General features: G+C 39.1%; 1 protein-coding gene across 5 annotated transcripts in view; it reads right to left on the bottom strand.

The window, feature by feature from the left end:
* Nucleotides 1-27,062, bottom strand: part of KCNQ1 (potassium voltage-gated channel subfamily Q member 1) — a 404,325-nt gene that overhangs the window by 100,927 nt on the left and 276,336 nt on the right. For all 5 annotated transcript variants that reach the window (XM_061342452.1, XM_061342448.1, XM_061342450.1 and 2 more), the window contains 4 exons: nt 15,839-15,914; nt 7,855-7,949; nt 7,140-7,186; nt 6,262-6,323 (listed from right to left, as the gene is read on the bottom strand). In XM_061342452.1, the coding sequence (XP_061198436.1) occupies nt 6,262-6,323; nt 7,140-7,186; nt 7,855-7,949; nt 15,839-15,914 (280 nt within the window). The remainder of the gene's footprint in view (nt 1-6,261; nt 6,324-7,139; nt 7,187-7,854; nt 7,950-15,838; nt 15,915-27,062) is intronic.

Raw genomic sequence — 27,062 nt, 5'->3', positions numbered from 1 at the left:
ATAGGGATTCTTAATCTTTCCTATGCCTCTCAATATTCCTCCACATCCCCCAGCTTATTGCAAGAACTACTTAGAAGATGAGTAACTGCTTGGCAGTTGTTCTTTTGATTTTTATTGGTTTCACATATCTAAAATTTCCATCTGAACACACAGTTTTTAGTTCTGTTTTTAGGTATCAGGAAGGCAAATCCTCACACACCTATTGCAGAAGCTACCAATATTAAATACCTGAACTGCCTAGTGCATGTTTAGCCTCCAAAGTGCTGAAGATTTCCATGCCAGGCACTTTGCGAAGCCATCTCTTCCAACTGATAATTCATGGCGTTAGCCATGCTTTCTAGCACTGACCAGAACTTCAGACAGCTGTTTGTCAGTCTTTTACCATCAGTTTTTCAGCATCGTTATTCAATTAAAAATAAAGCAAAAAATGTTTCTGCCCATTGCATACTGATGTGCAAGAAGGCCATCATCAGTCAAGGCCTTTTTGAAGTTTGAACTAATTGGTATGTTATGCCAAAAAGCACAGTAATTGTCCCCACAGGCAACAGAATGCTATTAACATGGACAAAAAATCACCCCAAACAACCCAAAACCACCAAGGTTTGATCCTATGTTAGATGCTGCAGATAATCACATAAGATTGGAAGACTGGCCACACACAAACGAGTCCTTTTAGGTGAACAAGCTGTCAACATGAAGCCTTGCATTTGAGAACCCAGCAAGAAGTAGATGAGATAATACTTTCCTAAGTAAATGCTGAACTACCTAATGTAGGCTCTTAGGATTGTAATGATAGAGTGTCCAATAATGAGACATGTATACGTACAGATCCATACTTCCATTTATGACAGAAATGTCATGTAACACATCTGTGTTACAGAGCAAAATTGTATCTTAAAAACTAAAAGAAAAAGTCTTCTCAAAAGCATAAAATTTTGATAAAGTTTAATTCTTCTATGTACCCTGAAGTGAAGCTGAAATGTTTGCTCATCAGGGCTACCTTATGTTTTGATTAAAAGGCCTGCTTCACAGCTTGCCATGTCATAGGCTTTTAATGGGCTCTGGAGCATATCATAAACCTTTCTGTGTTGGATGGGCTGGGAGTTCATTATTAGAAATGGCATGATTACAATTTACCCTGTGTTACAATAAAACAGCAAACTTATTAACACTACAGTGAAATTACTCTGCAATATATAACTCAAGTTCATATATTTCTGAGCAAATCAACAAAAGAAGTAAGTTAGACATGAAACCTTTTGCAGGGGGGAACTATTAGTTGATTAGAAAGCAAGAGCAGAAAAGAGCAAGAATAAAATCAGAAACTGGACCTAGACTTATCAATGGTCATTCTGCTCATCTGGACTGTGTTTAAATGAGTTCCAGGCAAAGTGATTTCTAATATATGTATGGATAGAATCAGTGCTCTGGTGAAAGAATTACAAAAAATTATTTAGCCAGAAAAAAATGTCATACCACATATAGATAAATGTTGTAACACACCAGTCTTCACCACTTTTTGAAAGCCATCTCAAATAAAGCCTCTTAAAGTTCCATACTCAGCAGTCACAGTGAAAAATGTATCAGTTTTGCTGAACATTTGATCTATACATTTAACAGCCAAGAACACTGGAGACACAAGATAGAAAAGCAAATCACCACAACCAGAACTCGAAAAGAACTGTGCAAAAAGACAACTGCTTTTGGTTTTGCTTTCCAAGATCAGTTCAAATTTCCAGTAGGCAACTCAAACACTACACTAGCATCTATTTTAGGGTAAATGCTTTCACATGATTGTTTTTTAATTGGTTTTAAAAGTGGTGCTATCTGCTTTTAAAGTAAACCTGAAAAAGTGAAATGATTCTCTGTTCAGTGCTGTGCTGCATATTTGAAGTTCTGAACGTTGCTCTTTATGTTAGTACTCATCAGAGTACAAGGGTACATGTTTTCAGCTAATAAGCATGCAAAGGGTGCACATGCTTGGAAAGTATACTGTCTTGCAAAATTGTTGGATTCTCATTAAAAGGTGTCACATGTCTCACTACTACATACCTTCTCAATTTCAGTCTCTACAACTTAAAATTTAGCAGTAGACAGCATTACTTCTAATGTTCTATATAACTGGAAAAGACCATGATAAGATTTTAGTTGTGACCTTGGCAATACTGATCTTAATACTATACTGTCACATAAAGGAATAGTTCTGAGAATATAGAAGGGACACCCAGAAAATTCATTTGGATTGCTATAACTGTTCTTAAAAGGTAAGTTTTAAAATGTCCAAATCACTGAGGAAGATTAAGTCCTATTTTTAAGATGATGTAACAGATGTAATGTCTACTGCTCAGAATGCTTTTCAAAATTTATTTTGTAAGTCCAGGTTCTGTTATTCTACTCTGGGAGATCCACAGCCAGGACCTACTGACATCTGGGGCAGTCTGGTATGTAGGCACCAAAGCCTGTTCAGGGACTGCCAAATTCAGCCCCTCCTGTATATTCTGGATGATTTTGTGTGGTGGCCATATGTAAGACTTAATTACCTTAGAGCAGCCAAGCAATAAGCCCAGATGATTACCTGAAAAGTGCAAGCTGAGCCTGTTATATCTAAATGAATGGTCAGCAAAAGGTCAAAAAAAGAACAGATTAATTTACTCTAAAAAGTTAGAATTACAGTCATTTATAGCTAAGCTAAAATTAAAGCAGTGCAAAGAAAAGAGATGTACCACAAAGAAGTTCTTGAGTGTTCTATGGGCTTGTTCCCGGATCAAGCTGCTGGGCATACCCAGAATTAAACCATTGGCATGCAGTGCTCCCTGCGTGAGGATTAACAGTGCTGTGCACACACAGCTGTGCCTATCTGGGAAAACTGATTTTGACCTTGGCCAGAGGCCAGCAGTGGCCAGGCTTCTTGAGGGTAGGCTGAACACTTCAGGACAAAAAGAGAAAAGGCTGGTCATCACAAATAAATTGATTTGCCACTGTAATCCTGCTCAATAACATTCTCTGAGGGACTGGATTGGCATATCTACATGCACGTACTTGGACCACTGCTACTTAGCGGGGTTTATGAGTTCAGCCTGGGCACTGTATTACGGCAGTTACATGCCTCCTGGACCAAAGTTGGCTGGTGTCCCGACAGAGTGGGGTGTGGGCACAGTGTGTGCTGCAACTGTCTGCACTCAGCCATGGCAATATGGCTCAGTTTAGAAGAACTAAGCATTTGCTACCGTCAGCTTTATACGCAATGCAGAACAAGGGCAAAGTCAAAATACACTGTGATTACACGTTGGATTGCGATTTCTTTTAACAAAGGACTATTAGGTTGTGCAGTTTCTAGTTACATGTACAAAACCACCTTTTCATCTGCTTGCCCAAATTAAAAAATTCCATGGGAAGGACTCTGCAGGAATGTTCCTGCAAGTGTGATTCATCCCCCTGGCTTTTGCATATTAGGAAACAATCTTTAGTTACATTATCACAAACTGTGTAAGTCACAAGGTCAAAGTTTCACACAGTACGCAAGATGAACAGACTCTACAGGACTCTCTCCCTCAAATGAACATGCTCTTAAATTTAAAAGAAGAAAATGTTTTTTGCTTTGTTTTTGCTGATTTTAATACTTGGAAAATCAGATTTGTGCCATAAACTGTCATAGCTCCTGCCAATACTGCCATACTGCTCTAAGCATTGTAATTTTAAATGTTCCTTTGACGTGCCAGTTCCCTCTGTACTGCCAGCCATACATACGCCTTTAGAACATCTACTTGTGCCACAAGTACAAGCTTTGCAAGAGTGACATGATGTCCCAGAAAACAGAACTAAATACTCTTGAACACAGAATTATCTTTGTAAATGCTTCTCAAGTTAAAATCCACCTCCACAAAAGCCTGTAAGAATATACATAAATTGGATTTTGCTTCAGTGATCTACAAGTAGCAGAACAAGTGGTGACAGCAGACATCCACAGGAAGAGGAACCCAAAAGTTCTAAAAACCTGAAAGTTCAGGGGTTTTTCTCTTTCTGCTTTAATCCAAACTTTCTGACAACTGTACACCAGCCTCCTGCTGCAAGGAGCATACTAATGATCACTGAGAAAGATATACTGGAATAAAACTTATTCCTATAGCATGGGAAGTACTGTCTAATTTCTTGCATATTAGGAGTTTCCAAATAATTTCAGGCTATGGCTCATTTTAAAATGACTTAAAGGAGATTTTTCATATGCACAAAAGGTGGTTAGGTACTAACACTAGTCTGCTGCACTGAAAATCTCTCCTTCAGAAGATTCAAAATGAATTCACAAACCTAACTGGATGTAACTGAAATATGCAGTCACCTTAAAAACCAGCTGATATAGCTATCCTTTATACAGTGCTCAGTTCAGGAAGGATTTAATTGTATGATGAAAGCATACTGTGTACCATGCACTTTACAAGAAAGAAAAGGCCAGTCTGAGGGCAAAAAATACCAAAAAACTGTGCTTGGCCACCTTCTGCAGCTGCAGCAAAAACATGATTTCAGCATTGCCAGTGTGTTGTCATGTATACCACTGTTTGCCGAGTCCAACTGAAATTCTCTATTTTTAGCCTTTCAGCCACTTTCAGATAAAATTCCTGCAGATAGGACTAGTTGCATAGGGCAGATAACATACAACTCTGAAACCACAGATGACCTCATGCAACTCCAAAGAAAGAAGGATCTGTTTCTTAAAACACAGTTAAAATTTAACCCAGCTATACTAAAATTAAACAGAGAGTGTTTTACAGTCCCATTACAAGACATAAAATAACAGTCACTATAAATTCATGGTGTACTTATTTGTAAGGATGTAAAAAGAGTAATTAATAACCCCAAACCAGCTTATCTCTGAGCCAGTACAACACCAAAGCTTTCCCAGGCTCGTTAGACATTTTGCAAATAGCGCTGAGAAGCTGGTTTAGCTGTCATTTGAGAATTATTTGTCCAAACTGAAAAGTCATTGCTCTTTGTCACAAGACATTTTCTAGTGTTCCACACTTTTAGCTGACATCACACAGAGAAAATAAATAAATGTAATCCAAACTTTCTTGAAAAGGCTTCCATGTGTAAGAACACTTACCAGCCGCATATCTGAGAGCACTGCACAGTGATCCTTGCAAAATGCATTGTACCTCCGTATCTTCTACATCACCCTATACACCAGGAAGCCCCTGTTCCTTTTGAAATGCCATTTATTTCCAAGAGACTAAAGTACAGTTCTGAGTATTATAATTCAAATTTCTCTTAAGTATTTAAGGAGAAAAATGTAAGGAACTGATATGTCACAAGTGAATCAATACAGCCCAGGGTGCTCAGTTTGCATTCTTTGGAATGTGCTGCTCACACCTCTTTTGGTTTGCAGAATATTTGCTGGATATTTCTTCAGAACAAATGCTTTATGAGGTTATCACATACTTCCAGTTGAGGAAGAAACACTCTGAAAGCTCGTTTCCTCAAGAAAAATTTTCACTTCTTAATACTGAATGAACAGTTTGGATTCACGTGAAACAATCCTAAGCTAAGGAAATTCTTTCACCCCCTCACCAAATCACTGAAAGAGATCAGTAAAGGATTCAAACCAATTATCTTAACTTTCTTTCCCTAATACCAACACAGGCAAACCTATTTTTTTTTAACAGTGACATAGATTCTGCCTGTGATCTAATTTTTCAAGCACAGCCAGCATTGAAGTAAAGGGTTACAAGACATTTAACTGTTAATTTGAGATTATAGAACAAGTCTGATTTTTTTTTCTGGCTTCACATCACTTGAAAGGAGAAACTTCATTTGTCATAAGGAATGAAAATCAAGATAGAACAAGGTTTGCTATCGCTCCCTCTAAGGAGTTGTAGGTGGACTTGTATAAACAACAGTGAAACGATCAAAGGGAAATCTTAGGGACCATAATATACTGAGGTATTAAAGGAACAGAGCCTTTTATCTATTGTGGATGAAGGAAGCAGAGCAATGAGACATGTGTAATATATACAATTAAAAGACTCCAGCAAGTCCCAAAAGACACCAAAATCAATTGAAGTATGTGGGTTTTTCTTTTTTTCTTATTCTGTTAAAATTACAAGAGAGAACCAAAAATACAATCTGCCATAAAAATACACTCCGTCACCTGGAAAAGCCAGACATTCAACTCTATTTTAAGCTGAATTTTTCCCCACATCCTATGAAACAAGCACTGCTCAATCACATACCATGCCCTCATTCACTGCCAGTCTAACTGAGGTTTACCTTGTCCTCCACTCTGTTCAGCCTGGCACCAATCGTGTTATTCCCTCGATCCTTGCTTTTTTCTGTGGAACAAGAAACATTTTCAAATTAATATATGCTGGTATAAAAATACAGCACCAAGCCACAACAGGGTGTGTTTAACTAGCCCACCAACACAGTGTAACTGAACACTTTTACCACGCTGATAACTCTATTCCTTAAGAGCAGTTATATTCCTTAAAGGCAGCTTTTTGTTTCTTTGTATAGCATTTGCTCAAGCCATGGCTTTTAATAGCCCTTCAGTTTCAGGCACTTTCAACCTTAGTTTTAGGCTCTAACCTAGGAGAACAAAACTGTTCCCAATTTAGTTAATGTTTTAATTGCCATTTAAAAACAATCTGCCACTATGCAAAACACTCAAGTTAAACAATGCATTTGGTAACATTTTGTCTTTTTCCCCCTGTAAACTACGTAGAAACATGAGTTTGAAAATGACATTTAACCGAGTGTTTTCATTAGCCAGACTTGTTGCAGACAAACTTAGTTATTTGTGCTTCCCTCAAAGCTATCAAGGCACTTTGTGAATATTACTGATTTCATAGTAACTCTGTAGTCATAACATACCATTTAACTGAAAATATGGTAAGCCTTACAGAGATCAGAGCAAACATTCTGAAAAGTGCAGTGAAAGCAGAAAGTGCACTTTTGGGAGTTTCTAAATAAGAACAAGCCTATTTTAAAGGTGACTAAATACTGTTGTGGTTGCTTATGCTTCAGAGCACAACTGGTTGGCAATTTTTAAAAATCTGGCAACAAAATAAAAAGTATTTTAACAATTATTGTCTATTGATGACATCTTAATCAGATTAACTTTAGACACATCCTTCATATTAACGTACCTGACACAGATATAAAAAGAGATGGTTTCCCTATGGATTGGTCCAACCTATAAAACAAAAAGAATCATTTTAGTTTTTATCAGCCTGAACCAGCATCTTCGCTTTCTCTAGCTCTTCACAAGCAAGCAAAGTGAAGTTCAAGGAGTTCTGGTTTGTTCTGTAAGTGAAGGAGTTGCTTTGAGCTAATTATTGAAATTATAAAAATAATAACAAAATGGGGTTATACTTAGACTGGTCTTCAGCGTCTTTAATGACCGCAAATTTGCAGCACATCATTGTTTTTCCACACAAGCATCACTGCTTCCTCTTTTCCTTGTTCTTCTGCAGCTTACTTGTTGCATTTGTCATCTCTTAGTTTGCTCGTAAGTGCAATTCTACTTGAGCATGTGACAGTATCTCATTCTGTACATACAGTACAGCCCCTGAGATATAGGGATTGCAGTGTGCAGTCAAAGCTAGCAGGGACTGAGGCAATACATGTAAGTATAATGAAAACTGGAAGTCCCAATAATCAGATGTTTAAGGTCTTTTCTTTTCTGTGTGAAAAGAAAACTTTAGTTGAACACCATTATGTATTCTGTAACTTTGCAGAGTCCTAACAATATGGCGCCTTGAACCCTGTCAGTTTTTGATCCCCAGCCCCAATCACTGACCTATTTACAAACATCCTTTTGCTGGTCTTTATGGGTACTGACACTGAACTTCATGGACATACCTCCTCTGTAATTCCTTGATTCGCACCATCAGGTTGAGGTGACCCTGAGAATACTGCTCAATGACATCTCGGACATCATAGGGCTTTCTAGCTTGCTGTAAAATAAAAACCAAAAAACATGCCCTTAAGCCACAGGGATGTAGGAACAGTCTACGGTAACATAGATTTTTTTTTTTTCCAAGAGTAAACAGTAAGTTCTTTTAACCCCTTTTAACACTGTGTAAACATCCAAGATGTCTTTATTGTTGCCATGATCATACATTTTTGTGATCTACCTTTTTGTAACTGCAGGTCTATGTGCCTTTCAGAGATCAGAAGTTTGTGGTGACTCTAGTTTCTTCTGAAATACAGTTCATATTCCTTGCCCACCAAATAGTAAAGAGGCCTTTCACAAATGCAAGCCCTTATTCCCAGTCAGCAGCAAGAAAGTAGGAGTTCTCAGTTCAGCTCTTCCCATGCGAAGGTTAAATGCAGAGTCCTGCACCTGGCTGAAGGTACAAGACTGTGGCTTCCTCTTCCAGAAAGATTGACGGGGCTTTCAGATCTAGTGGGAAATACTGTGAAAATATTGGTGCAAGGAATGATCAGGGAGAAAGCCCTGTGTCTGTAATCTGCATTTCACACATGGGAAAGCCTTAATCTGAAATAAAATCACTTTTGTGTAGTATTAAAGAGAGAGACTGTAATTTTAACTAATAAACACCAAAGCTAACTGCAAAGCAAGTGAAGTGCAGTGACAAATTAAAAACATCTTAATCTTACATCTAGAAACTAGAGTCCAGTTAATGCCAGTGCTACATATAAGAAGCTGCAATGAGGCTCTAACACTACACGAGAGAGGAATGGGATGTAAAATTCACACATAAGACTAAACAGTAACACTTGAACCTATGACTTGGTAGAAACCTTTTTCTCAAATATCCTAATCAAATCAGTCAAACAATACAGAAACAATAAATGACATGCCAGCTGGTTGAGAGAAGTGATTTCCCTTTCCTAATCTGCTCTGGTGAGACCCCACCTGAAGTATTGTGATCAGCTCTGGGGTTCTCAACACAGGAAAGACAAGGACCTGCCAGAGTGGGTCCAGAGGAGGGCCAAAAAAAAATTATCAGAGGACTGGAGCACCTTTCCTTTAAGGAAAGGTTGAGAACTGGGGTTGTTCAGCCTGGAGAAAACTCCAGGGAGACCATATTGTGGCCTTTCAGTAAGGGAGGCTTATAAGAAAGATGGGGAGAGACATTTTAGTAGAGCCTGTTGTAATAGGCCAAGGGATAATGGTTTTAAACTAAAAGAGGGGAGATTCAGACCTCATGTAAGGAAGACTTTTTTTAATGATGAGGATGGTGAAACATTCGAACAGGTTGTTCAAAGAAGCAACAGATGCTCCATACCTGGAAACATTCAAGGTTAGATTGGGCAGAGCTCTGAGCAACCTGCTCTAGTTGAAGATGTCCCTGCTCATTGCTGGAGGGTTGGACCAGATGGCCTTTAAAGGTCCCTTCCAACACAAACCATTCTATAATTCTATATTTCTGACTCATTCATTATGCTGTCTATAGATGCCTTGTATATAATTTTCAAGGTTTAGTAGAAGCCTTGGTAGCACTGAGTTACAATTTTTCCTTCCTTTCACCCTTGCAGAACAAGGAAAAGAGTTTACGGTGGTAGGTTCTAACATACCCTCTCTGAGGACTCAAATATTTTGACACCTCTACATCAAAAGCAGATGTCTCTGCACTGCTTAACCTTATTTCACATGCTCCAGGTTTTCCTTAAGTCCATGCCACAAATACCTTATTTTTTGGCAAAAGGAAAGAGGCATACAATATAAAAACAAGTCTGCAGTTCCTCCATGCAGTCCCCTGCACCTGCCTGGGAGGTAGCTCCCACATTTTAGGAATTATTACTTTAACAATATTGCTTCATCAAACAAATTTCAGCCTGCCAGATTCCCCAAAGCTGGCAGCAAGCCTTGGGTGATTGTGAAGTACTCTCTAGTGGAAGGCTAAACAGGACTGGGAATTGCTTTAATTTAACCAAAGTGCACAAATAATTCCCAAGAATCCAGGCTGCTTACACAGATATGAATCATAACTAACATCCACAAAGAAAGAAATACAGTTCAACGATGGCATAAGCCTGTAAGTCTTTCCATGGACTAGTACTGTAAACATGACCTTAAAAAAAGAAAAAAAATATTCTTGGATTATTTTTGTATTAAAATAGGCAAGAGAGAAATCTGCAAGATCAACTTGAAAACTGCAGGTTCAGAAAAGCTATTCAGTAAGAATAAAGACTCAGAATTTTCTCCTGCTGTACTTGTACTCCAGTGCAGGTGTCTGACAGTAGGAAGAGAAGGGATGTGCCTTCCTGTTTTTCATTTACTGAACTGCTTTTTTCCCTTTAAAATGAAAACTAAAAAACTGGGATAAACAGAATTTATGAATGAAGCTTCATTTCTGAGTAGGATAGGGTATTTAAGAGGCAGTACTAATTATTCTGTAATTACTTCATATTGAAATCTGATCCTTCAAGAGAAAATACTCCTGATGTTGACAACATGTTAATTTTTTGTAAAAGGAAAAGAAGAAAAACCTGCAGCACAGAGGTATCAATGAGTACTGAAGAAAAAAAATAGAAGCCAGTCCCACAGCTTTCCTTAACATCTTCTTTATTTCTGTCCCTCTGCTAATTAACCAATATTCATGTAAAAAATCCTCTTAAATGAGTTAAAATCTCGCCCATCATATACAAAAGTTTGCAAAAAGCACAAAAGCCAGCACCAAATATTAAATGTGCACCACTGGCCGTTCCTGTTCCCTAGCATCTGCATGTGCAGGGAGGCAGATTCAAGAAACGGAGACGAGAATCCATGCAAGGGGAATTTCTGGGAAATGTAACCAAGTAATAGTCAAATAAAATGGGTAGAACATCCTTTGAGGCACAGGACACTGAACTACATTGTTTGGTACAGCCCAGTGTGGAGATTAGAAAAAATTACACATACAATTCATGATTCATACCATGACAAATGAATTACATCAGATGATGAATTTTAAGACCTAGATGCAAGATTTTCCAGTGAAATTGTAGCAAAACAGGCAACAGTTACCCATGGCATCAGTGGAACTGCAGCCTATATTTTTAGTTTGTGTTATGTATAGAATATTTGCCATGGTGAAAAACATACCACAAGTTTAAAACATATTTTAGGAGAAAACTGGTTTAGTCAACAGGAAGAATTTATATGGAAAGAATGAAAAAAGATTTCTAAATGACAATGGGAAATCAGATCAAATTCCCAGTCTCTGGAACTGTGATGGATACCACAGTTGTATCCATGTGCATAAGTCTTAAGACATTTAAAACACTTTCCTAATTGGAAGACAAAGATTATTTACTCATGAATCCAGCCAGTGGAATTAACTGAGTATGGTGATTTTCCTTCTGAAATTCAGTTTTAAGGTTAGACTATGCCAAAGACATCTGATTTACAACTGGTATATGAAATTCATTTATGGTAGGTGGGGTAAACAAAGCCTGGAAAACCATTAGTTTCTGAGTACTGTTTTCCCTATAATCTGCAGAACCCTTCCTGAACTGTGAGCCATTCACCTTAACTGATGCACAGTACTTGTGCTAACTACTAGTAGAACATCTTCTTTTGTACACAATTTGAAACAGTCCAACAGACTTTACAAGAGCATAAACACATCCATAAGAAAGGAATTAAGCCTTTACATTATGCCTGGTTATTATGTGGGCACCATCATATGGACTATGTTCAAGCCTGGACTTAAAAATAGAGCATAAATTTCTCCTTTTAAAGAGGAAAAGATGCCCAAGTTTGATGCTTCACAAAGAACTGCTTTTCATGTCCTGTGAAATTTCTCTGTATTCGTGTTTAGCTTTATTTATTTTATTTTATTGTTTTCTAACTGACTTTTGTCCTTGTGGTGCCATCATCCCCTGTTATTAATTGAGCTCTTAAGTGTACGTAGGCAAATTTAGGCATACAGGTGTATCCTGCAAATAGCTGGTACAGTTTAAGAACTACGCTGGGTTCATGCTGGGATCTATTTGGCAAAATTTTCCTCTTCCTCCCCTTCTTCCTATGCTTCCCCTCCCCCAAAGCTTCAGAGGCATCTCTAAAAATTACTCCTTTGAATTGCTGGCCTTGCTTAGTGTTCCAGCTAATTTTAAGCATGAGTAGTCCAATGGAATTCAGCTGAATTTCCCTCCTGCTCCTTCCCCCACAGTAGTTGTAGAAAAGAAAAAAAAAAAAAAAACAAACCTGAATTTTCTTTTAGGAAGATACATTTGACATAAACACAAAAATCTTAGAAAGCAAACATCTAGGAGAAAACAGCAATGCGGACGTCTTCAGTGCTAAAAGATACATTTTAAAAATGCATTTTCTGCTTTATCTTAATTTCAGATAGTGCATTGGACTGGTTATTAGAAACTGTAGAGTCATTACTTGGCACAGGTTTAAACATATTAATTTCTTATGACTACTTTATATGAATAGAATAGAACAAAGCAGATTTACAACATACTTTTGAGGAAAGAATAATGAGAGTGGTTATTTCTTAATTACAGGAGAAGCTTTCAAAAGCACCTTGTGGCTTAAATTTTAAGGTGACTTTGTGCATTAAGTTACTTACATGCTTTTGAAAAATGTGACTTTGGTGTTCTCCAGACTTTTTAAACTTGGTCATAACCTTGTATTCAGAAATTATGGAGAAGTATCACATATCCCCCATATGTTCCCATTGGGAGATTCTGCTTCTGACAGAAACAGCAGCGTATCACTTGTGTGCAGGAGTGATGCAAGATACATTCCATTTCAACCTATCTGGCATTTTTAGTTCTTTACTAATTGCCAATATTGATAGCACAGGAAGAAGAAAGACTACTAAAGAAGGATGAGAGACAACCTTGTTGGATTTTGCAGATGGCCAGGACCAGGTCTTTTGCAGATGTGAAAGTGAGAGTACAACTGAGAAGCCAGATTAGCAACTGGGATACCAAGTGCAAACAAGTTTAAAGTATGAACTGATAGTCCCATTCTATTCAGTCAAATGCTTTTTCAGCTTCTATCAAATCATCTGCCTCAGGGGAGTTCCACTTATTTGCCAGGTGGATAATGTTGCACACAGTATTCAGGCATTTTCCGAATCTGTTTTTGACAAATACGACTTGGGAGGTAGATATATAACGTGTAGATTTCTTGTTTCTAAGCAGTTTAGTTAATACCATGGCAAATATTTTATGATCTAAATTTATGAGAGGAATGATTCAGTAATTACCATGGAGCAAAGGATCACAGTCAGGTCTTAGAATGAGAATAAATTAAAATTTAATGGAACTGGCCACATTTAGGCAGTTTTACACTGAACAGCAGTGGACACATGACTGGAACTGGCCATGTCCCTTGCCAAGTTACAAGCACTGGCCAGCAATTGTTAAGGAGCTTCTCAACAAAATAAGTATAAAAATTATTTTCAAGTAGTCCAGATATTGTGCCTTTCTTAATTTTACTTTAATAAAAATTACAAGTTAAATGGGCTAGCAGAAACCTTCTGAAAGCTCTGTTTCCAAGAAAAGCCTGGACATGGGAGATTCCAGCCTCAATGGTGATAGTCTGAACATACTCGACTGAAACAAATTCTGAAAAGCTCAGACAATCTTAGCTGTTATTTAGCGCATGAATTTTAGTAAAAATAAAAAGATTCAAATTAGAAAATTGCTAAAGAATTCAGGCAGCCCTTCTAAATTTCAGTGAGGAAGTCAGAATCATGGTTTTGAAGTAGCAGCAAGCATACCCTTAAGAGAAACAATGATGTTTTTGACTGTTAGGCATCATCATCTGTTTTATTCTAAAACTTTGCACCCTTCAAACTGGTAGGAAAAAGGACACCCTCCCTTTTTGGGGGTCTAGATTAAGGGTAGAAAGCTTTTTAGTCTATTGTAAGCAGTAGTGGTGAGGTCATATATGAAAATGGATGTGTGCAGTTAAGCCTCTATCTTTCTTTGCATTTTTTAGCTGTGAAGCTCTTCAGAGATTGCCCCTTATTAATTAATGTCTCTAAATTGGAGAGACATCAATTTGATGAATGGACCACTCGGTGGATAAAGAACTGGCTGGATGGCCGCACACAAAGAGTTGCGGTAAATGGCTCAATGTCTGTCTGGAGACCAGTAACGAGTGGTGTCCCTCAGGGATCGGTGTTGGGACTGGTCTTGTTTAACATCTTCGTCACTGACATGGACAGTGGGATTGAGTGCACCCTCAGCAGGTTTGCCGATGACACCAAGCTGTGTGGTTCGGTTGATACGCTGGAGGGAAGGAATGCCATCCAGAGGGACCTTGACACGCTTGTGAGGTGGGCTGATGCCAACCTCATGAAGTTTAACCATGCCAAGTGCAAGGTCCTACACCTGGGTCAGAGCAATCCCAGACACAGCTACAGGCTGGGCAGAGAAGAGATTCAGAGCAGCCCTGCGGAGAAGGATTTGGGGGTGCTAGTCTTTGAGAAAATGAACATGAGCTGGCAGTGTGCGCTTGCAGCCCAGAAAGCCAACCGTATCCTGGGCTGCATCAAAAGGAGCATGACCAGCAGGTTGAAGGAGGTGATCCTGCCCCTTTATTCTGCTCACGTGAGACCTCACTTGGAGTATTGTGTGCAGTTCTGGTGTCCTCAACATAAAAAGGACATGGAACTGTTGGAACAAGTTCAGAGGAGGGCCACGAGAATGATCAGGGGACTGGAGCACCTCCCATATGAAGATCGGCTGAGAAAGTTGGGGCTGTTCAGCCTGGAGAAGAGAAGGCTGCGTGGAGACCTCATAGCAGCCTTCCAGTATCTGAAGGGGGCATATAGGGATGCTGGCGATGGACTCTTTATTAGGGACGGTAGTGATAGGACAAGGGGTAATGGGTTAAAACTTAAACAGGAAGTTTAGATTTGATATAAGGAGGAAATTCTTTCCTGTTAGGGTGCTGAGGCACTGGAATAGGTTGCCCAAGGAGGCTGTGAATGCTCCATCCCTGACAGTGTTCAAGGCCAGGTTGGACGAGGCCTTGGGTAATATGGTTTAGAGGGAGGTGTCCCTGCCCATGGCAGGGGGGTTGGAACTAGGTAATCTTAAGGTCCTTTCCAACCCTAACTGTTCTATGATTCTATGATTCTAATTTTACGTAAAGTGATATATGTCTTCCATATATATATAGTCACCTGGCTTAAATCAAGCTGAAGGCTGTTGACATGTTTTCTGACTGGATTAATGAAACCAATTTAGAAACCACATTCTTAGAAAGTTTGCAGCCAGAATTTTTCATTGAGACCAGGCAACAAGGTTAATTAACTACTGTTAAATGCTTACGGTATTGCAGTGTTACAGGAAGTGGGGTGGCACACAGGACATGTCTGATAGTGAGGGCTAGAGGAGTAAGGAAAGCCAATATCTCACAAACTGGGAAGGAGCTCTCCTACCTATGCAGAGGGGGGAAGGGAAAAGGAAGGAGAAATCTTCTAATACGCTAACAAATTTCCATGCTGGTTTCTTATCAGGACTTCATTATCATTGAGTAAGAGACAAAAACAAGGCTGAGGCAGTATTTTAATCTCTAATCCCACTGACTCGGCATGACAGTAACACACAGCTCAGAATTAATGGATACATATGAGAATGTTTGCACTGAGACAGTGATAACAGAGGGTTAAGGGTCAAGTCCATTAGCAGAAAATAACATTTTAATTCAGACTGCATTTCAGTTTAGCCTACTTCCAGTGTATCCACAGTTGACTAACCTGCTGCTAAACAACTACCCTATTGAACGAGGGAGAGAATGGTGGGTGTAGTTCACCATTACTGAAATGAATTGTGTTAGTCTCTCTTAAGTTTCTGAAAGAAGCAATGAATCAGGAGAATAAAAGGTTTTATTTAGAAAAGGAGCTTTCTATTCACAACTCACCTGAAACTTTTTCTTTGCCACAAAATACTGCATCCTGCGAATCACCTTAATTGCAGCACGGTGGTGTTCTCGCAGCCTGTGGGAAAAACGAGGCAGGTGAGTGGGGTGAAAAAGCATCTCCATTCAGACAATAACAGTCTGCAGGAAGTGCTTCAGTAACACGTGAATGTGTAATGTAAGTAGTTGCAATTCAGCCTAGGAGCCCAACACACTATTATGTTGACTTTCCCCAGCTTTCAAGAAGGCTATAAAAATCCAGGATTTTATCTGACCTATGCTAGTTTTGCATACATTTCACAGTAAAAAGAGGTGTCCACATAACCTCCACCTATGTCTAAGCAAACCTCCACCCATCTTTCCCAGTTTCATTTCTACAAGAGAACACCAAACCCAAAGCTATCAATTTTCTCCATATTCAGCCATGTACAGATTTATATGCAGTCACTTTAGAAATCCAGTTTTGGGGGGTTTTATGGGTGTTTCCCCTCTATTCCCCCCCCCCCCCCCCAAGTACTGTGCAATATATTTTTTCACTTACATGAATTTGTTTTTTAAAACTGTTTTAAAAGAACATTTTAAAGATTTTTGAGTCATTCACTGCTAAGCAATGCAAATGATGTTGTGGTAGCTGGATGCAACATCTACATACACATGTATCCCAAAACTGAACTCTAAGTGTATATAAAGACAAAATAATCTGAAAGGTCTTTGAACAAACATATTTCTCTTTCGTACACATGCATATGAACTGAAAACACAATTAAAAATTAATAATTTGTTCTTTGTACTTTAAAAGATTTTCATAGTATCTGACATTTTTAAAACATTAAGAGCAACAAATATGATTTTTTTCAAAGCTTGCAAAATTATGTATTTTCCTTAACATTAAAATAGCAAATCAAAAGTTTAAGCTGTGCCATTGACTTATTCTACTCGCTCTTTTTATCACTCTTATCAAAACATGACATTATTGCACAATCTTTATTTCCTTTTTAAATGCATAGACATCTGTCATCCCAAATTTCTAGTGATGGCTTTGGGGAAGCAGCAGTAGAAGCAGAGTTAGATATTCCAGATGTTTTATCTTTATCAAATTCTTATTCGTAATAGTAATAGATCAGCAACTTGAGTTGTCACTAGGTAGTGCTTTCTGTCTGTACTGAACCTGACAACTGTCATACTCATTATGGGATAGAAAAGACATATTTAAGTTCTGTACAGGCCTGTGCCTTTGGTATACTTGGTGAGTATTTGTGAATTTCCTCAGGACAAATCTCCCCCAGCCAACAGAAGTTCTGCCTGTGCAAATGGTGGATGTCTGTCCTCTGAACAGCGTGACAAATGTAGCTGGGGCATTAGATTTTTTTTTTAAACTCACACTTTTTACTGGGAAAATAGCTTTCTGCAAAGCCAAAAACAGGACCAAAAAAAGCCCTCATTTTCTACTTGCAGATATTGTCTCTCAGGTGGTTTCTTTCTGTTACAGAAATTATTCAGATTTAGCAATGACACAAAAGATTACTTTGTCTGAATACAGCATAAAATATGGTTGCTGTTCAAACTAATAACACACAGCTTTTCATCACAGGTCTACAGATCACTAAGACTGTGAGTGCATTTATATGTGACTTTACCTCAATAATTATGTACCGATCCCTGAATCTGCAGTTGGATCTGTTTAGGGAGGCCCTTCCCTCTTAATGCCTTACTGAGGTTTCTCAGAGAGACAACCTCTAGATCCCTGCTTATGCAGATCTGACTGCAACATCATGGTTCATGTTATAAAAATGGAAATCCACTCCTGGGATCACTGCCTGTTTGGACTGAGTTGTGGTGAACAGAGTTAGCTAATGCTAATTCATAGTGTCTCTGTTCCGTGAGCCCTTGCTGCATCACTCTGCTGCTAGGGATGAGGATGACTTACCCAAAATACAAAGGAAATAAAGTGTCTGGGATTTCAAAGTTCTGCTTCACAGAGTTGGGAGCCAAAAAAGTTAAAACACTTTATTTGCTATTAAATATCTAAAGTGTGAGATTTTAACTGCCATGAAGCTATATATCCTATACCTCAACACACAAGAACATCTTATAACAAATAGAAATAAATTTCAGTTGCAACACAACTGCTTGTAGTATTTTTGTTTGGGCCTTATTCCTCTAGGGTGTTCTTCACAGTCCATTATTTCTAAGTAAAATATTTCGTTTTGGGGCAGCTAGTAAAGTACACCAAATCCCTCATTCTCTATCTAGATGAGAAGTCTCATCTATAAGCAAGACAGCTGGATAATGAAAGTAATATTCACCATTCAGTGAAATAACAGAAGTATACCACCAAAATGATTTTCCAGTGCAGCTATTTTACATCAGTCATTGGTCAGTGCTAACATGAATTTCCATGCCAGAAGGGAAAGTTAATATTCTCATTTTATTCCTTCCCGTTTCTAGCTCCAGTACGAAACCTGACAGTAAGCTTGTTTCTGCTTATGCTGTAAAATCTACTTCTGCACAACAGGCTGTCCTGATTCCCCAAGATTAAATGCTTCTGCGATGAGGGAAGGGAATAAAGGATTTAATTAGTAGCCAAGGTTATGATTCATGGTTGTTTGATCTCTTTTGCAAACTGGTAACAAATGCTTTAGTAAATTGAGAGCTTAACCATTAACCGGTGATACTTGTTTGTTCAGCCACTTGTGACATCTCTGAATTCTGGTTACAGAATGGCAGTCTGCAACCTCTGGGGACATATGGCATGCTTAAATGCCAGATAGCCACTCAATACATCACCATCCACACAGAAAGAGTTTCACAAATACTTTTTTTTTTAGGAGTGTGGTGGGAAATGAGATCATCTGAGAGTGCTTACAGACCGCAGCAGCACACCTTGGCTCTGCATGCAGTCCCACAGCGAGCGGGAGACGTCCTTTGGAGAAGTACTGCTCTGCAGAGCGAGTCTCTGATAACAGTTGCCTCCCTCAGCCCCTGTGTAAGGGGTTTTTGGGGACTACGTGGGGGCTCTGGAAAGCTGCCCTCTTCAGTGTGGCTGTGGGAGCTATGCTCTCTGCAATTGAAGTCCCTCATTTTTACGCATTCGGTTTTGCCTAACTTCGGGAGAAATCTTGTTTGAGAAGTTCATTAGCAACAGGGGCAGCAGAAGACAGTTTTGCCCTTTTGTTATCAAAGCTGTTTTCCTCCCTTGAGTGTTCATGGGGATTTGAGCCTCATTCTCACAGTACCGATTAATGTCATGGCAACTTACGTCTAAAGAAACTTGCCAATCATCATTTGAGTGATTCCAATAACCATCAGCATATTACTTTCAAAAATAAACTGAAGTAATTCGTATACCTGTAAAATCGAGCTAAAAGTTACTACTTCCAATACTAGACAACATATCAGCCTGCATTTCTCCAAAGAAAAATTGCCTTCACTGGCTACCAGCAATTGTCTTTTTCAATATAAACAAACATAAAGATCATCTTGAACACAGCACATACCATGTGACACTTTCTGTGGTCTTAAACTCACAGAATTAGGTAGTGAAGCCACCAGTGAAGCCACGACATTGCCATAAATCATAGGAATGATCCAGAAGGATATAACAACTCATCGAGAACAGAAAACCATCCCAGTGGTAATAGGGTCAGTAGATTTATACAAACCTACATTATTTTTAATATGAACTAGGTTTGCTTTACTTGTGCAGTGAAAAAGTAACCTGTTGTGGATGCAGGCACTCCTCAAAGCATAAGAAATGAGAATCAAAAAAAAAAAACCCTGGCTACAAAATACAATGGATTGAGCACCCACATTACAAAATAAAGCCTGACAGAATAAAATTACTAGTAGTCATTCCTTTTTTCTGCCTCCTTTTGTTACTACGATACTTAACCTACAACAAGTCATTTGGAGGAAATCCAATCTCTTCATTAGTCCATCATGAATCTGGACTGGAATTTCATACAATTTGGAAAACAAGCATGCTGAAGAACTTTAGGCAATTTTACACATTCTCATTTGGTTGGGAAGTTTTTAAACATTTGTAAATGTCCCACACTATTTTAACAGGGCCATTTGTACATTTATTTGCAATATCATTCATTTTTCACAACACAGTTAGGGAAAACCTCAATACATTTCCCAAGGTGTGACTCATTCCCCAGTCCTGCACTCACTGACAAACACAATGAATGTCACCAGTTTCAGCCAGCACCCACTTGCCTCCTTCCTGCAAGGGGACTTGCAGGGACACACCAGAAGAGAGCTTTCTGGGATGAAGGCTAAGATTTTTGATTACAAAAACCATGTGGCTTTACAAAAAAGGAAGTAAGCAGCTGCATGCTTTATTTTATCTTGTTTCAAGAAAAATAAAAACTTTTTTTTTTCTCCAATGAAGTTTTATTAAATTATTCCCTATTCTGAAATACACAGTTCTTTCATTCAAAAACAAGAAAGGAAACCCAGTTACTAATTAGAGATCTTTACTATCCTCATATCAAATCCCTAGAAATGCCATTAGAAGTTTGTTCCCCTTTTCATCTCAGGAAGGTGTTCTTCATATTGGTTTAGTGTTAACAGAAATATTAAAGCAACAAGACAGAAGAAAGGTGGTGCTCATTTCCTATTTATAACACTTTTTTGATCATTTGTAGAACATTTTATTATCAGGACCATAATGTCTGGCACAGACTTCCCAGCATACATGGACACTGATATTATCTAAGTTAAAAGGTCTGTCTATTCAGAATGAGTTCAACAAGAATGAAAACTTAGTAGAACAGAGACACAGTTTTATATAGTCTTTTACAAAATGCCCATTTCTCAGTAAACTTTACACTGATTTGAAGTCAAGCTCAGTTTCCAAACGTATTTTAATTTTCTGCAGTCATCTTAAATTTCTGACTTAGGAGAGAGCTAAGTATTAAGAAAGAAGGCTGATGTTGGTTGGCATGAAGTTTTTGGCACTAATCGTTATTTAGACTTGAACTTTAACACATCACATTTTAATACTGTGTTGTGCATGTTAACTGAAGTATTTTTTCCATTTAGGCACTGAAAAGCATTCCTTGTCACAGGATCTCATGGACAAGACTCAGAATAACTACATTAAGCCCTTTCATTAGTGACCTTAACTCTAATGAAATCTTTCATCGTTAATCCTCCAGGCACTTTTGGTATAGAATTTGCTGTGGCTCAAGGTTATTCTGTCATTCCCTGTCCATTAGATTTGATGGGATTCTCTCCATACTGGGCAACGTTTTAGATGTGGTAAATTGGAAAGGATTTGGTTGTATTGCTGTGTATTCTGTAATAGAAAATCATAGAATCAACTAGGTTAAAAAAGATCTTTAAGATCAGCAAACCCAACCATTGCCCTAGGACTGCCAGGACCACCACTAAATCATGTCACTGAGGGCCACACGGTTTTTGAACTCTTCCAGGGACGGTGATTCCACCACTGCCCTGGGCAGCCTGTGCCAATGCCTGAGCACCCACTCAGTGAAGAAATTTTTCCTAATAGCCAATCTAAACCTCCCCTGGCACAACTTGAGGCCGTTTCCTCTTGTCCTTTCGCTTGTAACTTGGGAGAAGAGACTGACCCCCACCTCACTGCAACCACCTTTCAGGTAGTTATAGAGAGGCGTAAGGTCCCCTCTGAGCCTCCTCCAGAGTAAACACCCCAAGTTCCCTCAGCTGCTCATAAGATTTATTCTCCAGACCCTTCACCAGCTTTGTTGCCCTTTTCTGGACCCGCTCCAGCACCTCAGTGTCTCTCTTGCAGTGAAGGACCCAGAACTGAACACAGGATTTGAGGTGTGACCTCACCAGTGCTGAGTACAAGGGACGGTCACTGTCCTGGCCCTGCTGGCTATGCTGTTTCTAATACAGGCCAGGATGCTGTTGTCCTTCTTGGCTGCCTGGGCACAAGCTGGCTCATGTTCAGCAGCCGTCAGTCAGCACCCCCAGGTCCTTTTCCACCAAGAAGCTTTCCAGCCACTCTTCCCAAGCCTGCAGTGTTGCATGGGGTTGTTTTGGCCCAAATGGCCAAACACCTGGTACTTTGCCTCCTCGAACCTTCACTTTGCAAATGCTTGCTCACTATACCCAGGAATAAAATCAGTATCATTGATTATTGCAAATAATGAGGGCTACCCAGCTTTTCCTTTCAACTGTTGCTAGAGCTTGGCAACTGCTGTTTGCCATCATTATGGTACATTCATGTGGGGGCTCTTAAAATATACCTGGCCTGTAAACGATTCACAAAAACCAGTTTAAGGACAAACCAGTAAAAGCTGCCCAGAAGTGTTAAAAAAGCATGATGACACTTGAAGAGCAAACCTGTTACTTCATAAAACTGAAATTTTATTCACTGGGCTTCAGCCAAGCTTAGTGTTCACACAAATGCTCCCATAACATTTTTAAGGTATGAATGTGGTTTTTTTTTTTACTGATCAAACACTGTTTACTAGACCATGCCCTCTGGACTCTCCATCCATTCATGAAAGTTAGAAACTAGTGACAAGACAAATGAAGTGAATTCAGGCATCCCTCACAGTCCTCACCTCTGGGGTCTTCACAGGTTTAAATGCAATAGGAATGCAAAACGAATAGATACATGTAGGACAAGAAGAATCTCAAATAGCAGGTAAGCTAGATTTTTAAAACTTCTTTAGTCTTGGCAGTCAAAGGCGTTATTGTAATTATTAGTAAACAATTAACCTGATTATGAAATATTCTTGTCTACCAGACTCTTACTCATGCTTGCAACCTGGTCATGAACAGGTAAGTGTTTATCAAATGCATTTGTTCATTTAAGTGCTGGATAATTCAATATCATCAGCAATGATTTCTATGAACACATTTAAGTCATAATTTCTACAGAATAGTATGCCTTGAATGTTTATTTTTAAAAATACAAGCTTCTTTGACTTAAATGCATGTGTCTCATAATGTAATTTCTGTTTCCTACCTAGAGGGATGCAGGGCATGACTTTCTATCAGAGTACTAGTGACTGTAAATTAAAAATCTGCTCTGTGGGAATACTCTGTCACAGTAACGTCAAATTCACTCTTTTGGTGAACCCTTTAGCCAGTAAACATCTTGGTTATTATTTACTGAATGGGAACATAGTCCCAGGGAAATTAACTTAAACTGAATTAATATTTCAGAGCTCTTTCCCCCACTATGTATTCTCCCAACTACCTGTGGTTGGCCTTTTTTCATTTTAAAATATGTAATTTTAAATCCACAGTCACCTTTCAACAGATTTATATATTATTTATACAGCAGCTTGCATATCTCCCTTCTCAAAAGTCACAGGCTTAACTCAGAAATCCTTTTATGTCCTTGCAGCAATCCTCTTCTCCCTACAGGTAGTCGCGTTTAGCTTAGTTTGTGGATTTTTAAGAGTCATGCAAAGAAGAATAAGTTTAAAAACTAACATTGCCTTTGGAGGATTTTGATGTTTTTGTATCTTCAGTTAATTAAAAAAAAATAGCCTATTATTATAAGAAATGCTTTAAAAAAGAAAAAAAAATCACATAGGTTTTTCAGTCATGCCATTGGAGCATGGTGTATAAATGGGGGAAGCAGTTGGAAAGGTGCAGCCTCCCCATGGGGCGGGCAGCTCAGCAACCACAGCTCAGAGTGTGATGTGATCTCCCAAGCTCTCAGCTGCATCTCAGCAGAGATGTAACACTGGTGTACAGCTTAAGAAAGGCACGCATGACATCTTCAGCACGGCACTGGGGCTTTTCTCCTGCTTTGGGAGCCTTCACGCAGTGACTGCAGCTGGTGGGAAACCTGATCAGCCACCGTTGGCAGGTCAGAAAGAATCCCAAGCTTTGCACTGGTGGCCTGGGAGAGGTGGAGAGGTGTCCAAGGGGTGATGGGGAAGCAGGAGGTGGGGATTCATATGGAAAGGGAAAAACAAGCTCATGTGATTTGATTTGTTTCAGGCAATAAGAGCAATATGAGACTCAGAAAAATAGAGCATATGAGCCTAGCCCTCTAAAACATATTCCTATCAAGGCAATCTGAAACAAGTATTTAAATGCAAGCCTGAGAAAGGAAAGAACCATTGCTCTTCTGACTTTTAGCTAGCACAGATAAAAATAATAACTGTCATGTGGATCAGCAAATGATGGGATGAAGTGTGTAAGTTTTTAGAAGCTGTTTTTCTGATAGGGAACACAAGTCTCACAAGGGGCTTTGGCTTTGTAACTCACCCAAGTACAAACTCTATGATATCTATACTGCTGCAAAACAACTACATTGCTGTAACTCAAAGTGGATCATTTTACAAGTATTTATGTGATGCTGGGAGACTTTAAAAACAAAGTTTTCAAGCATGCTGCCTACTCCATTCCCAGTTTTCACTCTATTCCTCAGCATGTCCTGACAAACAAAACAAAAATTGGTTTCCAAACTAAGAGGATCCAGAATAGCTAAACAGCAGAGGATTTTGGAGTGCAGTGCTCAGATTTGTCCAGCATATGTCTAGAATCATGACAAATTGCTGTAGCTAGAATAAAGATCATGCATGCATTTTCAGAAGTAATGGTATGGTGGGGCAAACACATGTAGTGTCAAGAGATTTCCTTTGTGATCTGCCCACAGTGGTGCAAGCAAGGAACATAACCCTTATTATAAAAATTTGTATTGAAATCTGGAAAGAGCATGAGATTTCCTGTATATCCTAAATTGCCTTTGCTGCTTACTTTCACAATTCTGTTTTTCTTATGTCTATTACAAATGTATGAAGGGCTGCACAAAAGACCTGGGGAAAAAAATAGGAAGACAAAATTGGCTTTGAAAGGGACTGAAAGACCATGTAGAGTAAGCAGGAAAAATATATATATACGCCAGTTCCCATTTTGTCAGAATTGGCTATTGTTCCCCAACTTTGGTGATATCATTAACAAATACCAACTGATATGGAGACCAGTTAGGAGTGGTGTCCCTCAGGGATCAGTGTTGGGACCGGTCTTGTTTAACATCTTCGTCACTGACATGGACAGTGGGATTGAGCGCACCCTCAGCAGGTTTGCCGATGACACCAAGCTGTGTGGTTCGGTTGATACGCTGGAGGGAAGGAATGCCATCCAGAGGGACCTTGACACGCTTGTGAGGTGGGCTGATGCCAACCTCATGAAGTTTAACCATGCCAAGTGCAAGGTCCTACACCTGGGTTGGAGCAATCCCAGGCACAGCTGCAGGCTGGGCAGAGAAGAGACTAAGAGCAGCCCTGTGGGGAAGGACTTGGGAGTGCTGGTCGATGAGAAAATGAACATGAGCCAGCTTCAGTGTGAGCTTGCAGCCCAGAAAGCCAACCGTATCCTGGCCTGCATCAAAAGGAGCGTGACCAGCAGGTCAAAGGAGGTGATCCTGCCCCTCTACTCTGCTCTTGTGAGACCTCACCTGGAGTACTGTGTGCAGTTCTGGTGTCCTCAACATAAAAAGGACATGGAACTGTTGGAACAAGTTCAGAGGAGGGCCACGAGAATGATCAGGGGACTGGAGCACCTCCTATATGAAGATCGGCTGAGAAAGTTGGGGCTGTTCAGCCTGGAGAAGAGAAGGCTGCGTGAAGACCTCATAGCAGCCTTCCAGTATCTGAAGGGGGCCTATAGGGATGCTGGGGATGGAGTCTTCATTAGGGACTGTAGTGGTAGGACAAGGGGTAATGGGTTAAAACTTAAACAGGGGAAGTCTAGATTGGATATAAGGAGGAAATTCTTTCCTGTTAGGGTGGTGAGGCACTGGAATGGGTTGTCCAGGGAGGATGTGAATGCTCCACCCCTGGCAGTGTCCAAGGCCAGGTTGGATGAGGCCTTGGGTAATATGGTTTAGAGCGAGGTGTCCCTGCCCATGGCAGGGGGGTTGGAACTTGATGATCTTAAGGTCCTTTCCAACCCTAACTGTTCTATGATTCTATGATTCTATATTGGTACCCATATCAAATCACAGTGAACCTTTATTCAGCTCTTCACTCTCCACATCTTGTTGAGTCAGAAGGCAGTTGCTTTTCTACATGGTTTCAAGGCCAGGCAATTTAAAAGTAACTAGACACAAATGAGATCACAGATAAGTATATAATAATGCATGGCACTCTCTTACAGACATAGTCTGACATGTTAAACTCCTTTTCTAAAGAAGTTGAAGACAGAACACAACAGCGCTGCAGTTCAGTGCACACGGAAAGCCATGCACGTTGTTATTTTGCAACATCTGATTAAGAGCAATCTCTTCAGATTAAACAATTATTTTTTTTTGCAGAGCTTGTAATTTATGGTTCCAAATTATACATAGAAATGAGGGCTACAATCAGTGACACTAGGAAGAAATAACCTATTGTCTATGGTTACTTGCCTCTATTGTTGGCCTATTAAAATTGTAATAACTTTTGAATATTAAATTGGTTGATGTTACACTACTTTGTTATGCTCAAGAAGATACTAACACTACACAGTAGCTCTTTGTTGTATTCATTGTAGGGAGTTAAAAGACTACTGCAAACACAAGGCTGAGTATGGCTTTTCTCTTTGGTTTAAATTGCATTGTCCAGAATACATTTCAGATACAACTTGTACACAAAATATCAAATGCTAAATATGTGATGAAAAAGTATCTTGAGCATATGAAAAACATTATGATCAACTCATTAAGAATTCTTAATTACTTGTTTCCACTCTACATAATACTTTAACCATGTTAATTTAACATGCTGTATCCTACATCTTAATTAAGACTTGTCACATAATAGTACTAATAACATCCCATTTAACCTTTTGTTTTGAGAAAACAGAAATCATCTTTTATTAGGTCAACTGCTGATGCAGTTCATAAGGGATCCATGGAAGATCAAAACAATATTGCATTGCTACTTATTTAAACTCACAAAATGACTTCAGCCAGAACCTCCTTCATTTTTTCCCCAAATCTCAGTAATATGTGTATTTGTTAATAATTAATATGTGTATTTTTTAATAATGGTGAATAGAGACAGAAAAAAAAGTAATTTTTATTTGTGATAATACTATTTCAAAAATCCTAACATTTTCTATGTTGTTTTCTACTACAGAGATGATCGACAAATTCTCCTGCCAGTTGAGAATGAGAAAGAAATGATGAAAGTTGCTGCTGTGAAGCTGTTTCCAAGTACTATATGCTGAAATCATACCATATCAACACTCCTTCCACACCCTCCCCACTCTCCCCCCTCTC

This window comes from Neopsephotus bourkii, unplaced genomic scaffold (genome assembly GCF_033783945.1).
Source record: "Neopsephotus bourkii isolate Nb327-2 ecotype Australia unplaced genomic scaffold, CSIRO-AGI_Nbou_v1 NB_1792, whole genome shotgun sequence".
Taxonomy (NCBI): domain Eukaryota; kingdom Metazoa; phylum Chordata; class Aves; order Psittaciformes; family Psittacidae; genus Neopsephotus; species Neopsephotus bourkii.
The sequence above is the reverse complement of the archived record's forward strand: the minus strand, read 5'-3'. Positions and strand labels throughout refer to the sequence as shown.